The following is a 16429-nucleotide window of genomic DNA, read 5'->3' on the forward strand; positions in this document are numbered from 1 at the left end:
GTCAATACCCAAAACCAGAAGGAGCTTACAGCTGAAAGAGTGCAAACCACAGTGCATGAGGTTAAAATAAAGTCAGCTGGAAAAGCTCATCCACCTGCCTACTTGAGGCAGTGAGGAAGAGCCCTGCAAGTCCAAACCAGAGGAGCAAGAGCAGCAGAATTATCAACTGTGAGAGGCACTGACTTGAGACACTGAAAAAATGCCCTGTGTGATTTCAGGGCTGACAAAGGTCAAGCACCTGGCAAGCTCTGCCTGTGCTCCTCAGTGAATTAACTGCCAAAGGCAACTTTAATATGACCAAAGGAGGAAAATAACTGCATCTCATTGTGTGTGCAGTTTCAGTCTCAAATGAGGGCTTCTGCTGCTGATGTAATTTAAGTAGGAACAACGATGTTCACAGGTTACCCAGGCAGGCATTTCATTGCACAATAAAGGCAAGTTACGAGGCAAAAAAAATTCCAGGCTGTACTAATTTAACATGATTTTGTTGGATCATGTTGGATCTTGTTCCAGTAACTCACCATTTTTCCATTGGTGGGAGGGGAACGAAGCCTGGGATATGAATATAATTAAGCTATAGTGTGCATTAAAAGGTACTTTACATTGCAGACTACTTATTTTCCAGAGGAAATACATATCTAATCTTCAGGTAGTATCTTAATTTTTTTATTTTCTTTCAAGTAATTTTACAAAGTACTGACATCTAACTCAGTGAACTATCTATACTACAACTCCCCATTTGAACTCCTGATTTTCTTTTATAACAAAAAAAAATAAACAAACAAAAAACAACCAAAAAAACCAAAACAAAACAAAAAAACCCACCAAAAACAAAAACCTGCCACAAGCAGAATAATTCAAACAAGAAACAAGATAGAATGATGTTTCCACCAGGAGCACATAGCCTCCAGGTGATGACTTGGATCCAATCCCAACATACATGCTGACAGACAAAAGAAATGGAGGGGTTTTCAGAGGCAATACAGACAACTTGCAACGCTGCATGATACAACATGGGAAAAAAAATGGAAACATGCTCTGGATCTTTAGCAAAACCTTGACAACAAATATTTTAAAAAGTATTTTAAAAAGCCAGACATGTGACTGCTACTCCACCCTAATTTTTGCAAAGGTATTGAAAAGGTTTCAGAACACACTTGCTCTTATTTAAACTAAAATAATGTGCAAATTCTTCTGTCAAAGACAAAGGTGATAACTCTAACTCATGTCTCCTGACACTTGCACAAATTCCTTCTTTTCTATCTGAATTGTTTTTATCCAGAGTATAACTGATTGGTTTTTTTTTTATCATGCAACACAATCACGGCATTTGATCTGAAAAGCATCAGGTTTTTGTATGTATGAATAACTGAATCCTCACTGTCTGTAAATGCGTGCTCCTTTTCATTTCTTGAGTAGTGTTCCCTTTTCAGTTATCCTGTGGCAACAAAACTATGTAAGTACTGTTTCACACATTAGCGCAGTAATTGTTTTTCACAGTTAATACTTACATAAACAGGATGGAGATCCACTCCATACATTTCCAGAGATTTGGCCACACCTAAGTAGTTCACTTCTGCCTCAGCAGGAACTTGACCCCTGTAAATACAATTTTTTTTTAAGAATCTTGTCATTCCAATCAACACATCAAAATAGATCATAGTAATAAATATAGTTTTCTGGACTCATATGCAGCCCTTCTTACCAGTTTTTTAGACTCTCATGGTCTTTTCAACTCTGAACTTCTTATTCCAGGTAAGACTAGATCTCTAGTGGTCTCCTAGCACAGACATATATGCTATCATATATGTCATGTTTGCCTAATGCAGTGCCTTTTGCCTTTTCATTGCTGTCACAAACACACTTCACGCATTTAATTTTCATGCTTCAATATGCAAAATACTTTCCCCCCCCAATAATTACAATATTATTAATAAAACAGGAATAGAATGACTGGTTGGGGTACTATTTCCCCATAGAAGTGTTGAAGCTCCTGAAAGCAAGGTTGATTAACTCCAGAGAAATTATTCCGTTCTCCATAAAATCTCGCCTACAGAAGTCACACCAGCTGGTAGCACCCAGGTCTGCTATGTCGAAAACAAGATTTGAAGTCTGTCTCATGAGATTAGCCATTTCAAAGATCCTGCCTGCCTTCCTACCTACAGATATCAATCCATCAGGTAAGAGTACCACTGGCAGGAAAAAACTGGGAAAACTGGTGAGGGAAAAATCCTGGCTAGTAGGAACATACTTGACATTACTGAAAATTTACTTATTTTCAAAAAGAACAGAACTAAATAAATTCAAAGCCTTATCCTCAGAATTTAATTTGCTCTTCACTTAATATCTATCAATGATACAAGAACAAGATTCTCTTTTGTAAGCCTGAAATAGCTGAAGCAATGTTTTTGTTTTCATTTCTTTTTAATACTTATCTGAAAGCAATTGCACTGTTAATGGGAAAGTACAGCACATCTTGTAAAAATATCAGCTCAAAAAGTTGCATATCCTACTTCATCCTGTTGGTTTTCTTGGGAAATACTTCACAGGATGTGCTACCTTTCAAATTCAAGGTGTGAAGTAGAACATTCTACATTCAACATTTTGATCGAAGATCTGGAAAAGCCCTGCAATAGGCACATTCCTGCTTCTGGTGAATGAAAGTCACCATTCTCTCTAGCCTAGAAGCTACCATCTAGGTTTTCCCAAATTTGTGTTATGGCTGACAAAGAAATAAGGATTTCCAAGGTCAAAGACATGAAACAGCAGTGCTAGCATGAATGCAATAGATAGTTAAAGGTATTCAAAGACATTTAAAATTACTTCTTTGTATCTGGGAGATGGACTGCTTCAGCTCATCTTATCCGTGTAGCCGCACTGCCACTTTTCCAGGTGCCCTCCTCTCCAAGGACTCCTGGAAAAGCAGCAGACCTGAAGCTTGTAAGAGAAATCCCTTTCTTCAAATCCCAGTAGATGTGTCATTCATTATCTGCATTCAGAACATGTAGAACACTGGATATTCAGCACATCAGTAATGTCACATCTGTCACGTCTTTTATATACTTTTGCTATAAAAATTTACTGCAGCTTGATTTTTAATTTAAAGTCTTACAAGTATATTTCAGAAATGTAAGCAAAATGTTCACAGGGGCTGTATTGTCTCACTGACTTTGCAAGCAGGCTGAATACCAGTCCTGAGCAAAATGGATTACCCCATTATTGAATTAGTGCTAGAATACAACACCAATTTAAACCCTGCTGTTAGCCTTTCCTTACTGACCAGGCTTAGAAAAATGCTGATGCACTTATTCCTTTATTTTCATCTGCTTCTGAAAGGACCAAAAAGTTCAAATGTCAAAATAATTGTTTTGAGTGTGCTTTTATAAATACTTTCAGAGTAATACACTATGTTTTAGAAACTGAATTTGTAAAAATATTGAAGGAAGCAAAGATGTGAGCTGGAGCTTCTGAAGGAAGCAGATGGAAGCCAGAGGTAGAAGTCCTCCCAAAAGCAGATGGAGAAGCCAGAATATGAAGGGATAAAGAATTGTCAGGGACTGAAAGAATTCCCATTCGTACAAAGAGTGTTTCATTTTTATCGTGTGTGAAAACACAAACTCTCCTTTAGCGTCACACATCCCAAAACTAAAGCAGTCTTTGCCAGTGGGAATGACAGAGCTGGAAAAGTGACAGCCATGCAGCTGACACAAACACACTCCTTTGGATGGACAAAGGGCATCTGAGGGCCACTCGAGGCCCTAAGCAACACTGAAAGTTGCTTTTAAAGCTAAATATCAGGGGCATTTTTGCTTTGCTTGTGCCCCACTGGCAGCATGAAGTGTTGATTCAAAACACAGCAGCAGCTGACTTGCCAAGCACCAGTCAGTGACAAATCTCCCACAGCCTGAAATGGGAGCTGTCAGCAGCACAACACCGGCTCTCCCGTCTGCACTGAGGGATTCTGTCTCTCCTCCAACACCAAGTGTTTTCCTCCCTCATAAGTGAGCCCCAAAGTCACTGCTTGATCCTCCACATGTGCCTGACAATATCAGATCACCTCACACTGCTCTCTGGCCTTGGGGCTGTCATGTTGGTTTATAGATGGGACTACAATCACAGTAGGCAGGCTGCAGAGTCAGAAACCTCCTCTGCTTTCTTCCCTCACCTTCCTTGCTTTAGAAACTTTCTCAAAAAACTGCATCCTTACTGAATCTCCAAATAGCTATTGTGCTGTGTAAAAAACCCCAAAAAACTGAGAGGAAACATGCAACCAAAACCAGTTTTTCTTGACATAACTAGGAGAAGAAAAGTATATGCAGTGCCACAGCTGCTTAGAAAAAACAAAAAAAACCCCAAAAAAACCAACAAAACAAAACAAACAAAAAACCAACCAAACAAACAAACACGGAAAGCCCCCATGTTTCCATCTGGGATCTGGAAAGAATAAAACAATTCTTCCAAACCATATCACAAACCTGTCCCTAAAATGTCTCAGGTCAATGAGACAATTTGGGATGCCCTCACCCATTATAGCTTCACACTTCTTAGCTGCAGAGACTGTGGTCACCTGTGCAGAAATCAGAGCTGGCAGTGCTGCTGGTAACAGTCAGGCTGAAGTAGCGATGAATACACCTTGGCTTTCCCCTCTGTTCTCATGCTGCTAAATCCCTGACACCCAACTGCAGCCAAGCAGCAGAACAGTACCAGGGCTCCAGATCAGTAAGTGTCTGACAGTGATCACTTCCCTTCACAACCACTGGCTTCTGCATCTAATGACTACAGAAACTTGAGAAAGAGAAAGGAAGGCTGCTTAGTTCACAGCAATTCATCTCAAGTCTCATTTCTCACAAACCATTTCTGTGATGTTGAACCAAACTAATGAGCTGTGACTCAGTTTCCTCTCTCTGGAATGGAAAATGCCAATACTTTTTTGCTTTACAGAAACACATGTAGTAAGTTCTCTGAAAAGTATCAATTAGCAAAAGGCTGTTATGCAACCACACAGAAATAATTAGTGACAACAGACTCTCTTCCCTGGAAGAGAAAGCTCAAGTCAACGTGGCAAATGGCACAGACTCCAATTACTGGAAAACTTCTCAGAGAACAGCTGTGACCCTAAGTTAATACCTATTCTCATTAAACAAGGCACATGTAACATAAACACACAATGCTACAGGCAAAAAATACTTAACCTTTATCCTGACTGCGGCTTCATCATAGGAAAAGAATCAAGAACATCTACAACAAGATGGGTAACTGATTCTCTTCACATTACTTTGACAAAGGCTATGATGAACACCCTCATGAAAGGGTTCTTACTGCTCTCATCTTCATAAATGGTTATATCACCTAACTTGGATTTGTTAGAACAGGCCTCCTTACACTTACCAGGAACATGAACTTGGAGATAAGCAAGTAAATGTTTATTTTGGCTCTATGTGCGAATTTCTGGCATATATTTTATTAAAACTGCTGGCTCTGAAACACCCATACCTAGGTCTGACACACCTCATATTTCCAGCTATTGTCCTACTCACTTCCTAAAAGAACAGCTTCAATATGTAAAATCTTTTCTGCTTCTGAGAGGTATAAGTGTATTCCGTGTGTTCTTTCCTCAATAAAAAGAAAACCTCACTTTGCACCACAGGCTGTTCTTCCCCACCTTCCTAGCATCCCTGAGTCTGGTATTACCTGCCAAGTTCCCAACAGAACTGAATTCTTACATCAGAGTCTTGTGTATCCTCTCTATGGCATCCTCCAGCTCTTCCTTCTGGTCAGGAACGAAGCGGTACTCGGAGACATAACCTGCAGTGTGCTTGTACGGGTCATAGTCCCCCAGCTCAGCTACAGAACACAAGGAGAAAACAAAGGTCACCTGTGCTTCTTCACAACCAAAACATGCGTTATATAATCCACCTACTGGTGCCCAGCTGCCCCTCTCCAACTGACAGCCAATTTAATTGGCAGTCAGACAAGAAAAAAAGGAATGAAGGAAGACTATTCACATCAGCAGACATAAAAGCAATAAGAAATTGTCTTCACACATTTTAAAAAATACATAGAAGGAAGGTTAGAGCTAGAAAGAGCTAGAAGCCTTGATAGGAAACCTACTGCTTCTACAGGCCAGACAAAATTTTGACCAAGCCAGCAAAGTTTGAATTCAATTCTACATTCAAGTGTAGAAGAAAAGTCTAGTTTTGTAATATCCGTGCTCTCTCGATATACTGCAATATTACTGGCAGAAAAGTTCCAAGTTATTGCTGGCACTTTAACATAAACTGGGAATACAAATGGAGGTAAATATCCCGTGAGTCCTAGAGGGAGGGTCTTCTTTTGAAGAATCACAAGCTTTCCTTTTTCAATAAAATATTTGATATCCTGGATATCAAATTCACTTTTAAAATAAAAACAGCATTCAAAAGATCTTTCTTAAAGAACATGATGAATAGCCAATGTAATTTTGTTTGACACTACCCTGAATTTGTACACATTAGTCGTGTCTGTTCGTATGTTGTAACATAATTATAAAACAAATACCATCTTGGCCAGAACTCACATCTACTGATCTTAACTATAATTGCATCTGAGAAACTCTGCAAAAGTTAGTATTTCAACTTTTTATAAGCCTGGGTAATATCTGTGCACTGGGTTTTTCTGAGAAAGATTTCACAGGAGTTTTCTATCCAGTGCCCACTGAGCCAGAAACATAGCCAAAAGGAGGCTTCAAGAGCCAAGAAGGAAAAGACTCATCTAACTACTGATGTTTCTTTCCCAAATGTGTGCCCAGCTGCCCCTCTCCAACTGACAGCCAATTTAATTGGCAGTCAGACAAGAAAAAAAGGAATGAAGGAAGACTATTCACATCAGCAGACATAAAAGCAATAAGAAATTGTCTTCACACATTTTAAAAAATACATAGAAGGAAGGTTAGAGCTAGAAAGAGCTAGAAGCCTTGATAGGAAACCTACTGCTTCTACAGGCCAGACAAAATTTTGACCAAGCCAGCAAAGTTTGAATTCAATTCTACATTCAAGTGTAGAAGAAAAGTCTAGTTTTGTAATATCCGTGCTCTCTCGATATACTGCAATATTACTGGCAGAAAAGTTCCAAGTTATTGCTGGCACTTTAACATAAACTGGGAATACAAATGGAGGTAAATATCCCGTGAGTCCTAGAGGGAGGGTCTTCTTTTGAAGAATCACAAGCTTTCCTTTTTCAATAAAATATTTGATATCCTGGATATCAAATTCACTTTTAAAATAAAAACAGCATTCAAAAGATCTTTCTTAAAGAACATGATGAATAGCCAATGTAATTTTGTTTGACACTACCCTGAATTTGTACACATTAGTCGTGTCTGTTCGTATGTTGTAACATAATTATAAAACAAATACCATCTTGGCCAGAACTCACATCTACTAATCTTAACTATAATTGCATCTGAGAAATTCTGCAAAAGTTAGTATTTCAACTTTTTATAAGCCTGGGTAATATCTGTGCACTGGGTTTTTCTGAGAAAGATTTCACAGGAGTTTTCTATCCAATGCCCACTGAGCCAGAAACATAGCTTCAAGAGCCAAGAAGGAAAAGACTCATCTAACTACTGATGTTCCTTTCCCAAATGTTGAAATGAAATTGCTAGAAAAAGATGGTGAGGTGCTCAGTAGGGATGTTGAGAAGTCTCACTGGAAAATCTCCATTAAAATTATGTATCCAGTCTCTAAGACAGACATTTCTCAGGTGTGTTTGCGTATTTGGAGCAACAGCAAGCCCTAAATAAAAGGATAAAGTTTTTTACAGAGCTCATGGGAATGCATACCTCCTAGTGCCTGGACTAACTTTAACTCACTGTATGTAACCTTGGCCATGCTTTAACTCTTCTCTCTCCCATAAACTTTCTCATTGTTTTCCAACAAAATATTTGAGATTAGAATTACAGGAACAGGACACCATACCAAAACAACAGCTCTCACCACCTTACAAAATTACTGAAGGGCATGAATTTACTCCTTTTAGTCACTTCTTATAATAAAATGAAGATGCTACCATCATTGCATATTTTCCTGCTTCAACTTGCAGTATTTTTTCAGAGAAGGCATGTCTGCCAGTAAAGTGAAATGTGCATTGCAAACAATTTTTCAGAGGATGACATGTCATATTTCTTAGATGGTAAAATAAAATAAAAAATAATGGTAGACAAATAAATACTGCCTGAAACTTTAGTTTTTCAGATACACAAGTTATTCTGCCATGTCATTCTAAAATGGATATAAAAGGAGAACTATTTTTAATGTTATATTAAGTGTTATTGAGTGACACTTGTAACACCAATAATACAAACAATCTTTCCTTGATACATATCACTTTAGACAAATCTAAATTTAATACGGAAAAAAATTAGAGATAGAGGTCCCAGCATGGCACTTCACACAATTTTTGCTTGCAATTCTGTTTGAATATAGATCTTGAGCTGTAATGGAAAAAGAATAACAGCTCCAGTAGCTAGCCAGCTCCTTTCTAATTGAATGCTAGTTCTATTTAGCATGCAGCATATAACATCCACTCCTGAAAAGATCTCTACTGATGGATGAATGTAGATAAATACTAAATAAAATGAAAATTCTTCACTTCAGGTCAAATCATATCCTTCTGTTAAGTAAACTTGCATTCATATTGACATAATGTAATTTTTGAGATAATATTTTGTTTCCCAGATTTGAGGCTGCCTTTGAAATCTGTAAATCTCCTGATGAAGGTTTTGTCGTACTCTATATGTAATCCAAAGTTATAAAATCTTAAGTACTTGATAAAATATTCCCCAACAAAGCAAATAATGTTTAGCAGAGTCTTCAGATTGATTTTAAAGTTTCTTCTTTACATTAACTTCCATATTGCTCCTGCATTATCTATTCAGAATGGTCATTTATTTACAGCTCTTGAAGTGAAATCTGAAAACTTCTGTTTGGAAGAGAATGCATAAAGTGGTAATGCTGTCTTCAGTCATCACTTAAATTTAATCACAATGTAGGATTGAAGGGAATAAGTTTTCAGAGGGCCAGGAGAACTTACACTGAATTATGTATGCTCCCAGCTGTGCTGCAGTGTTGATTGGACAAGGTAAACGGCCCTGTAGAACATCTTGCTTTACCTGCAAGAAAAACTGATACCTAAAACATAGAGATAAAACAAAGTTGTTATTTTAAGTCCAATTAATATTTCAAAATTATCCCTGTAACTGTGCACATACCAGGTACCATAATTATGTGACAGTAAATGCCTGTATTCCCCTCTAAATCACTTCCCCTATTGATACAGAAGTAACAACTAAGATTCATCCAGTGGAAGAACCCAGGAAAGGGAGCACTTCCAATTTTCCAATCTGCTTATATTCTGCTGAGGCAATTACTTATGACCCTAAAACATCACTTCCCTCTTTTGACTTTCACAGAGCAGTCAGGAAGCAGGGAAGGAAGATAGGAGTCAGAAAAATGGAACAAGAACCTATCAAAGGGCAAAAGTTTAACCTCGTCATGGGATCAGTGTAAAGGATGACTGGGTATTGGATTACTTGCTTACTCAAATATTTTCTCTCCACATACCAGAGTATTGACTACAGTGCAGCAGGGAAGTTTGATGAACCCCATGAAAAAGATGGATGGGCGTGCCATCAGCAACTAACTGAATCTGTTGTAGCACAAGGTACTACTTGGAATAGTTACACCAGGGATGAAAATGTAATTTTCAAAGTCATAACCTGCTTCTACACTAGATAAAGCTGAGACCACTTAGAATGAATCAATATGCCCAAAGCAGATGGAACACACAAGACAAGAAGCCATTATATAAAGCATCTGCAGTTTTGCAACTTTCCATAATGATTTATTTAAGATCTTTTAAACACTATTTGGATTTTGTCTGATTTTATTACAACAGATTTATGCAGTGTTTCACATCATCCTAAGTTAATTTCTTGCTCTGATTTCCTACAAAATGTAAAAATACAATGAAGGTAATTTTTTACAGAAAAATAAAGGTCTTCCATACAACAACATAGCTTTTCCATTATTCACTAGTTCAATTTTAACTACGTAGAGCCATTCAGCTACTATGCAAATAATTTATTCTGTGTTAGTACAAGTAATTGATGAAAGCACCTTGGAATGCTCTGTAAGTTCAAAGTGCACCTACACTGATTTCAGAAAAGTTTACAAACTGCAGGTTACATGACAGCTGACTCAGAAAACTTAAGATCCAGTCAAATTTTCTAGACTTTATCAGATGAGCCTCTGAATAAAGATACTCATGTTCTTTTGAGTAATGATTTTCCCCCAGAGTTTGTGCTGTGACAGATGTTATGGTAGGAATGTCCATCCTCTAAAAAATGGTTAACGTTCTCTACTTCAGAGGAATGGCATTAGCACAGGAATTTCCTGGGAATATCTCTGGGCAACAGAAAGCACAGACACTCAGTGTTTCCTCACTCTAAGCAATACCTCAGTCCTGCTTCTAGTCTATGCTTACAATTCTACCTAGACAAATCTTCCCTGTATGAATTATGATAATGACCAAGAAGATTTTACATCCTCTATGGAGTACAGAACATCATGTTTCTGCCATGAAATGCATTTCTGTTGCACACCTATACTTCTCTACAGAACAGAGCTTGGAAGGAAAGGATGCTAGAAATATATTATCCTTGGAGCAGGTACCTATATTTCTGTAGTCTGAAAACAAAGTAGCATAGGAACCCTCAAAACACACCTGCATCCTGCATTGTTAATTGCTTAAAGTGGCTCCTGTAAGGTGAACAATCTCAATTCCCACTGAAGCCACTGAGCTCCTTGGAAAACCAGGCCTTCTGTCTACACCTATAGCTAAAGCAGTCTCATCTTGTGTGCCAATGTTTCTCATGCATATATTAGAGTGCTTAATTCCAAGTTTTCTCTAGCAAACACAGCCAGCAAACACGGCAGTGTTAGCTTTTGCCAACAAGCCAGACAGATTCTGCTGCAAAGCAATTACAAATTTGACAGGTTTTCATTATTTGCAAAGAGTAATCATATAATGGCACAGATCATCAGAATCTAATAACAACAGTTAGCTCTCATGTCCATTAAAGTAATAAATACATGCTCCAAAGCATCAATTAGCACAAAGCAGTTAACACATCACTGGAATTACACAATTAGGCAGAACATTATTATTATTCAGAAAAAGAGGGTGTTTAAATGCCTCCTAAGTAGAAGGACCTTTAGGAGTCCCTTCCTACCCAAATTATTCTAAGGAGATGGTGATAGTACTAGTACTAGTACTACTAGTAGTAGTAGCAGTAGTAGCAGTAGTAGTAGTAGTAGTAGTAGTAGTAGTGTTATTTTTCTGGAAAAAAAAAAGCCTTCCTTCCAAGATTTAAGAGCCTGTGGGAATAAGTGTTCACAAATGTTGAAGGCAGTTGGCTATTCAATGTGTTTCATAGAAGACTGACAATACCATCATATCAATTTCCTAGGCTGGCCTTCTGTACCACCCAAAGTGCCAGCTCTGTGTGACCAAACATTGTCAAGTCATGACCAGAGGCTACCTAAGGACACTGAAAACTTTCTTGACTGGATTTGTACACTACTCAGGAGTGCAGATCACTGGCTGGCCTTATCATAGGGCAAAAGAAGAAATTTAGCCTCCTGTCTCCACCCTGCCTCCTGGGAGGCAATCATAACAGATTCCATGGCCAAAGTTCCCTTTCCCAGGGACACCTGTCTTTTCCTGTGAGGAGGATTTAAAGCTCTTCTGGGAAAGTACAAGAAAATGGCACCAAATTTCCATAGTACAGGGGAACCCCATCACTGCCAGGTTATGTTCTTTTACCTGCCATGTCACAGCGTTTTTTATTTTTAACAGGCCAGCCTGGGTCTTGTTAAGTTGGAGACTTCCATTCCTGTTGTGCCAGTTGGAAACAAAAGAATTTTCTCACTCTGGAGTAAGAAAAATATTCTGCCTGTACTGCAACCTTTGATTTAGGAAAATGAAAAACCTTGCATGCATTCTAATGAATCTTCATGTCCCACATTCTTAGGACATCAAAAGATGTATTTGTTAATGCAAGCTAGCACACTAATTTTGTCCGCCTACCTACTCAAATTCTCAAATTTCCTTTTGAACCTAAAGTTAATTGTCCGAAACATTTAATAAATAAAACAGACAGATAACCCTGAAGCTGTGAGAGAGTTTAGATAACCATATGTGTGTCTCTGTGTGCAAGCATGTGCATATGTTACTGCGTGCATCCTCATGCCTTGCAGAGACAAGCTTAGGTAAAAGAATCAGAGGCATGCATGTCTTCAATTTCCTTCACATATTTTTAGTAAGTCCAAAAGAAATCCGCTTGAAAAACAGTTCTGGAATTTAAGCTATGGCCAATAAAGAAGAAAATTCCCTGCATCTATATCTGATACCCAAGTAAACTCTAAACTTGGTTATAGCGTAGTAGAAATGCAGCTGTAACAATGCATTACTGAAAATATGGGGGAAAAACCCCCACTCTCAAAAAGGCACATCAAGGCCCTTTGATTTTTGATGCCAGAGAAAGTATTTTCTTATTGGGCTTCCTAACAGTCATCACCATCAACCACTGTGAAGTTAATCACTATTTTCTTACTACACACCAATGTTCAAGCATTCAGGTGTTCAAGAAAAAAAACAACCCAGGCACACCACAACAATATTCACCTGGTTAAAATTTATTGCTAGCCTGAGATCAACAAACTATTTTTTATTAAATACTGTACCTTGTTATTTCTTCTTTAAGTTTACATGGATCTTCTGCATAAAATTTAATGCCAAAATACAGAGTGTATGGTGGTCCAGCTGCAGGAAAAAAAAATTGGGGTAAAAGTGAGTGGTCATGAATTGCTAATTGATACTAATTGTTACTAGTTGATGACAAAACAGCTACTAAGAAGCCTATCTTAACATTTTATGAAACTTGACATTTTCAGAAAAAATGTTACAGTCGCACAGCAAATGGTTATGGTACGCTAAGCTGATAGTGCATCACAGCCACTATAAAATTATATTAATTAATGATACACCACTTATTAGCTTAAAACAAAATTTAAGCACACAACAGTCCTTGGACAATAATCACACTGTTAAATGATACCATGTGCAATCCACATGTGAAATTTTGATACAGCAAAGAACTGCAATAACTAATTTGTTAAGAACTGTAAATCTGTTTTGACTAGAATATTGTGCCAACTGTATAGATGGAACATTGTTACTCTATCTTTGTCCTTTAGGTTCAAATTAAATACATACTGTTTATCAATTCTTTATGTTCAGCGAGGGTCTTTGCAGGATCCAGCCAGTACTGTGAGACAGATAATTATGGAAATTAGTTACTTAACTTTGAAAATTAACACAGAACAATTGGTTATTCATACCACTTAACCTTTTCTTCTCCTTCCCTCATACTAAGCTGATAGGAGGAACTGCACTCTCATCCCTGGAAGAGAGAATGCTTCTGCTTTTGCTAGTAAAAATAAGTATCAGCTGGCGTGAGAAAATATGTTTTTCTGTGAGTGCCACAGGTCTTGAGATCAGCACAGGTGAGATTAAACGCTTCAGTATGGTGGAGAAGAAACAAGACTCTCACCTGCCTTTTCATTTCTCCAGTGAGTACTTAACTCTGGCCATGGTAAACCCATGCTTAAAATGACTGTGCAGCTATTTATTATTTCAAAGGCTGCCAAAATTTTCCTGAAGAATGCAAGAGGTGGGGGGAGGAGCGGGAGATTTCTAATATTTTATTTGCAAGCCAAAGATGAATGGAATTTCATGGATAATGCAAAGGCATTTTTCAAGCCAAAGTCAGACAGTAAAGATGAGAGAATTTAGAGATCCAAGAACACCAACACCAGGGCCCTGCAGCGCACCTAGGCACACCTACACAGTAATGTGTGTTAGATACTTGTTAAATGCTTGTACAGATGGATAAACAGTTTCAGCTATAGTTACACCACCAAGCTGATAGGCTGAAGTGCCAAGAGAAATGGAACAAAAAAACAGTGTCTCATTAATCCAGTGCACTTGCACAGCAGTTGCTGACAACAAACCCTGGAGTGGTGCATGCCAAGGCAGCTCTGATGCGCTGCCCTTGCCCTTTTCATCTCCTGGCAGCCCCTGCGACACCCCCCAGTGCTCTCCCACCTATGCCCCCTGCACGGGCTTGCAAACAGCTAACCCTGCTGCAGAGAGCTGGAGGACCCAGCACCTCCTTACCCAGCTGCACGGGATCAACGCTGCAAATCTATAAAAGTACTTAACATTTACAGAATGTGTGGAAAGTGGGGAAAAAATATAATAATTTTGTAATAGTCCTAACCAATGCAACTATCCATTTACTAAAGGGACTGGTTTACTGATTGTTCTTTACAAATACACATAGTATTACTTTAATAATTTTTATTTACTAAGACTGATTAAAAAGGTACAATGTTATTAAAGAAAATAACTCCCTTTTAAGTTTTAGGCAGAAACTACATTAAAAAATGTTTTAAAGTATAGCATAAATAATAAATGGACTCTTTTGTCCTTTGTACTTTTATAAATCTGGCTCCCATACAAGCCAGTTATGTAAGCAGCATGCATCCATGCAGTATTTCATAATTAGTCCTTTTAAGTTCCTCCAAGAACTTTACCACAAATCTGGAAACTTAATTTTTTGTATCTGCATAGGGTTAAACTTGGGTCAAATTCCATGAACCTGCTTGAAACAAAATATTAACTAGGTAGATATGTTTGCTGTAGTATCAATCAATGAAGTGTCTGGTGCAGGAAGATCTATCAACTTCAAACTAAATACTGGACTGTCTTAATTAGAGTGTCACAATAAAGATGTTAGGTTTTGATCACATTTACAACAGGAAGAAACACAATTTTGGAGAGAAAATGTGTCATTTTTCAATTATAATCTGAAATTATTGAGACTTCCCACAGCCTAAGACAACCCTAAGAATTGGAATTGCTGTATCAGATTTTTCCTGCAAATTTTCAGTGCAAAAAAACTCAATCTGCTGAGGTCAGGATGTACGTATTATATAAGAAATGTAAAAATTTTCAGGCAATTCTTATGTATAAATGTGTATTTAATGCTACTATCTTTGTTTTTAGAATCTGAAGGTATATAGATTACAGTTATTATATCATCAGTGAACTGATTCTGTGCACTCTAAAAGTATATTCTTACTACTTGTAACTCACCTGATCATCAGCTTTGTGTCTGTTGTTTTAATCCAATAATATTCTTCTAAAATTTCTTGTTTCTACTCAAAATTATCAGTCTCCATTTTTCTTTCCACTGGTTATCACATCTAATTTAACACACACAAACAATTCCCTTTTCTCCTAGATAATTTAGTATATCATGCTTGGGGATGAGTGTAAAAATCCATTTTAAAAATTCCTTTCAACAAAACACAAGCTAAGTACAACTTGACTTTTTTTTCTAAAATCTTGAAGACAAAATATGGTCCACACGGTATGGTATTAATTCCCTTTATTTCCATGGATTACCTCCTACCTGCTGTATTCTCAGGGTTGCGTGCTCAAACAGAGCTTCCTTCTAGCAAGGGAGAAAAACACACCTACGTTGCAGGGTGGGGGAATGGCGCAATATGAATTAATATAATGATTTTCTGTATTTGTATTTCTCCTCTTAGAGCCCTGGCAGGGTATCAGTGTGTGGCACATTCTGATTATAATAGCTCAGATTAGCACTATCAGATCAAAAAATAAGAATATTACTGTTATAAATATTCTTATTGCTGTACTAATTTTTGTATGTAGCATAATTCTTTTGGCATTTCACAAATGGGAACACCTTTGGGCTTCAGGGGGACCCTTTCCCTCATCAAATTCTGCTCAGGTTTTCCTGACATATCATGTATTATATTGCTATCTCTGTCTTTTGCGTACCTTAATAAAATACTGTCTTCTTCCAGACCACTAACTAGCTTGGCTATCCTACACACCCCTGGCAAAGCCATAAAGGCATCAGTAAAGAACCTGGGAGCTGCAGCACAGCAGGAAGCAGCAGGGAGAGTGGCAGGATAGCCCTCCCAGCACCAGTTCACCCAGCCCCTGGAGAAGTACAACCCTGGGCCACTGTTTTCCCCAAATACTAAAGCAACGAGAGACTGGAGTGGGAAGAATGTGGCCAGCAGGTTGAGGGAGGTGATCCCGCTTCTCTCCTCAGCCCTAGTGAGGCACATCTGGAAAACTTTGTCCAATTCTGGGCTCAGTAGTGCAAGAAAGATAAGAAGTTAATGGATAGGGTCCAGTGAAGGGTCACAGAGGTGTGAGGGCTTTGGAGCATGTCTTTTATGAGGACAGAGGGGATCTGGGCCTATCTAGTCTGGAGAAGAGAAGACTG

At 38.1% G+C, this 16429-nt stretch overlaps 1 protein-coding gene across 1 annotated transcript in view; it reads right to left on the bottom strand.

The window, feature by feature from the left end:
* EPB41L4A (erythrocyte membrane protein band 4.1 like 4A) overlaps positions 1–16429 on the bottom strand; it is a 127348-nt gene that overhangs the window by 50996 nt on the left and 59923 nt on the right. The window contains 5 exon segments of the mRNA XM_039733414.1: positions 1512–1599; positions 5724–5844; positions 9070–9167; positions 12783–12861; positions 13315–13366. Coding sequence (XP_039589348.1) covers positions 1512–1599; positions 5724–5844; positions 9070–9167; positions 12783–12861; positions 13315–13366 — 438 coding nt within the window.

This window comes from Passer montanus, unplaced genomic scaffold (genome assembly GCF_014805655.1).
Source record: "Passer montanus isolate IOZ18808 unplaced genomic scaffold, ASM1480565v1 scaffold87, whole genome shotgun sequence".
NCBI lineage: Eukaryota > Metazoa > Chordata > Aves > Passeriformes > Passeridae > Passer > Passer montanus.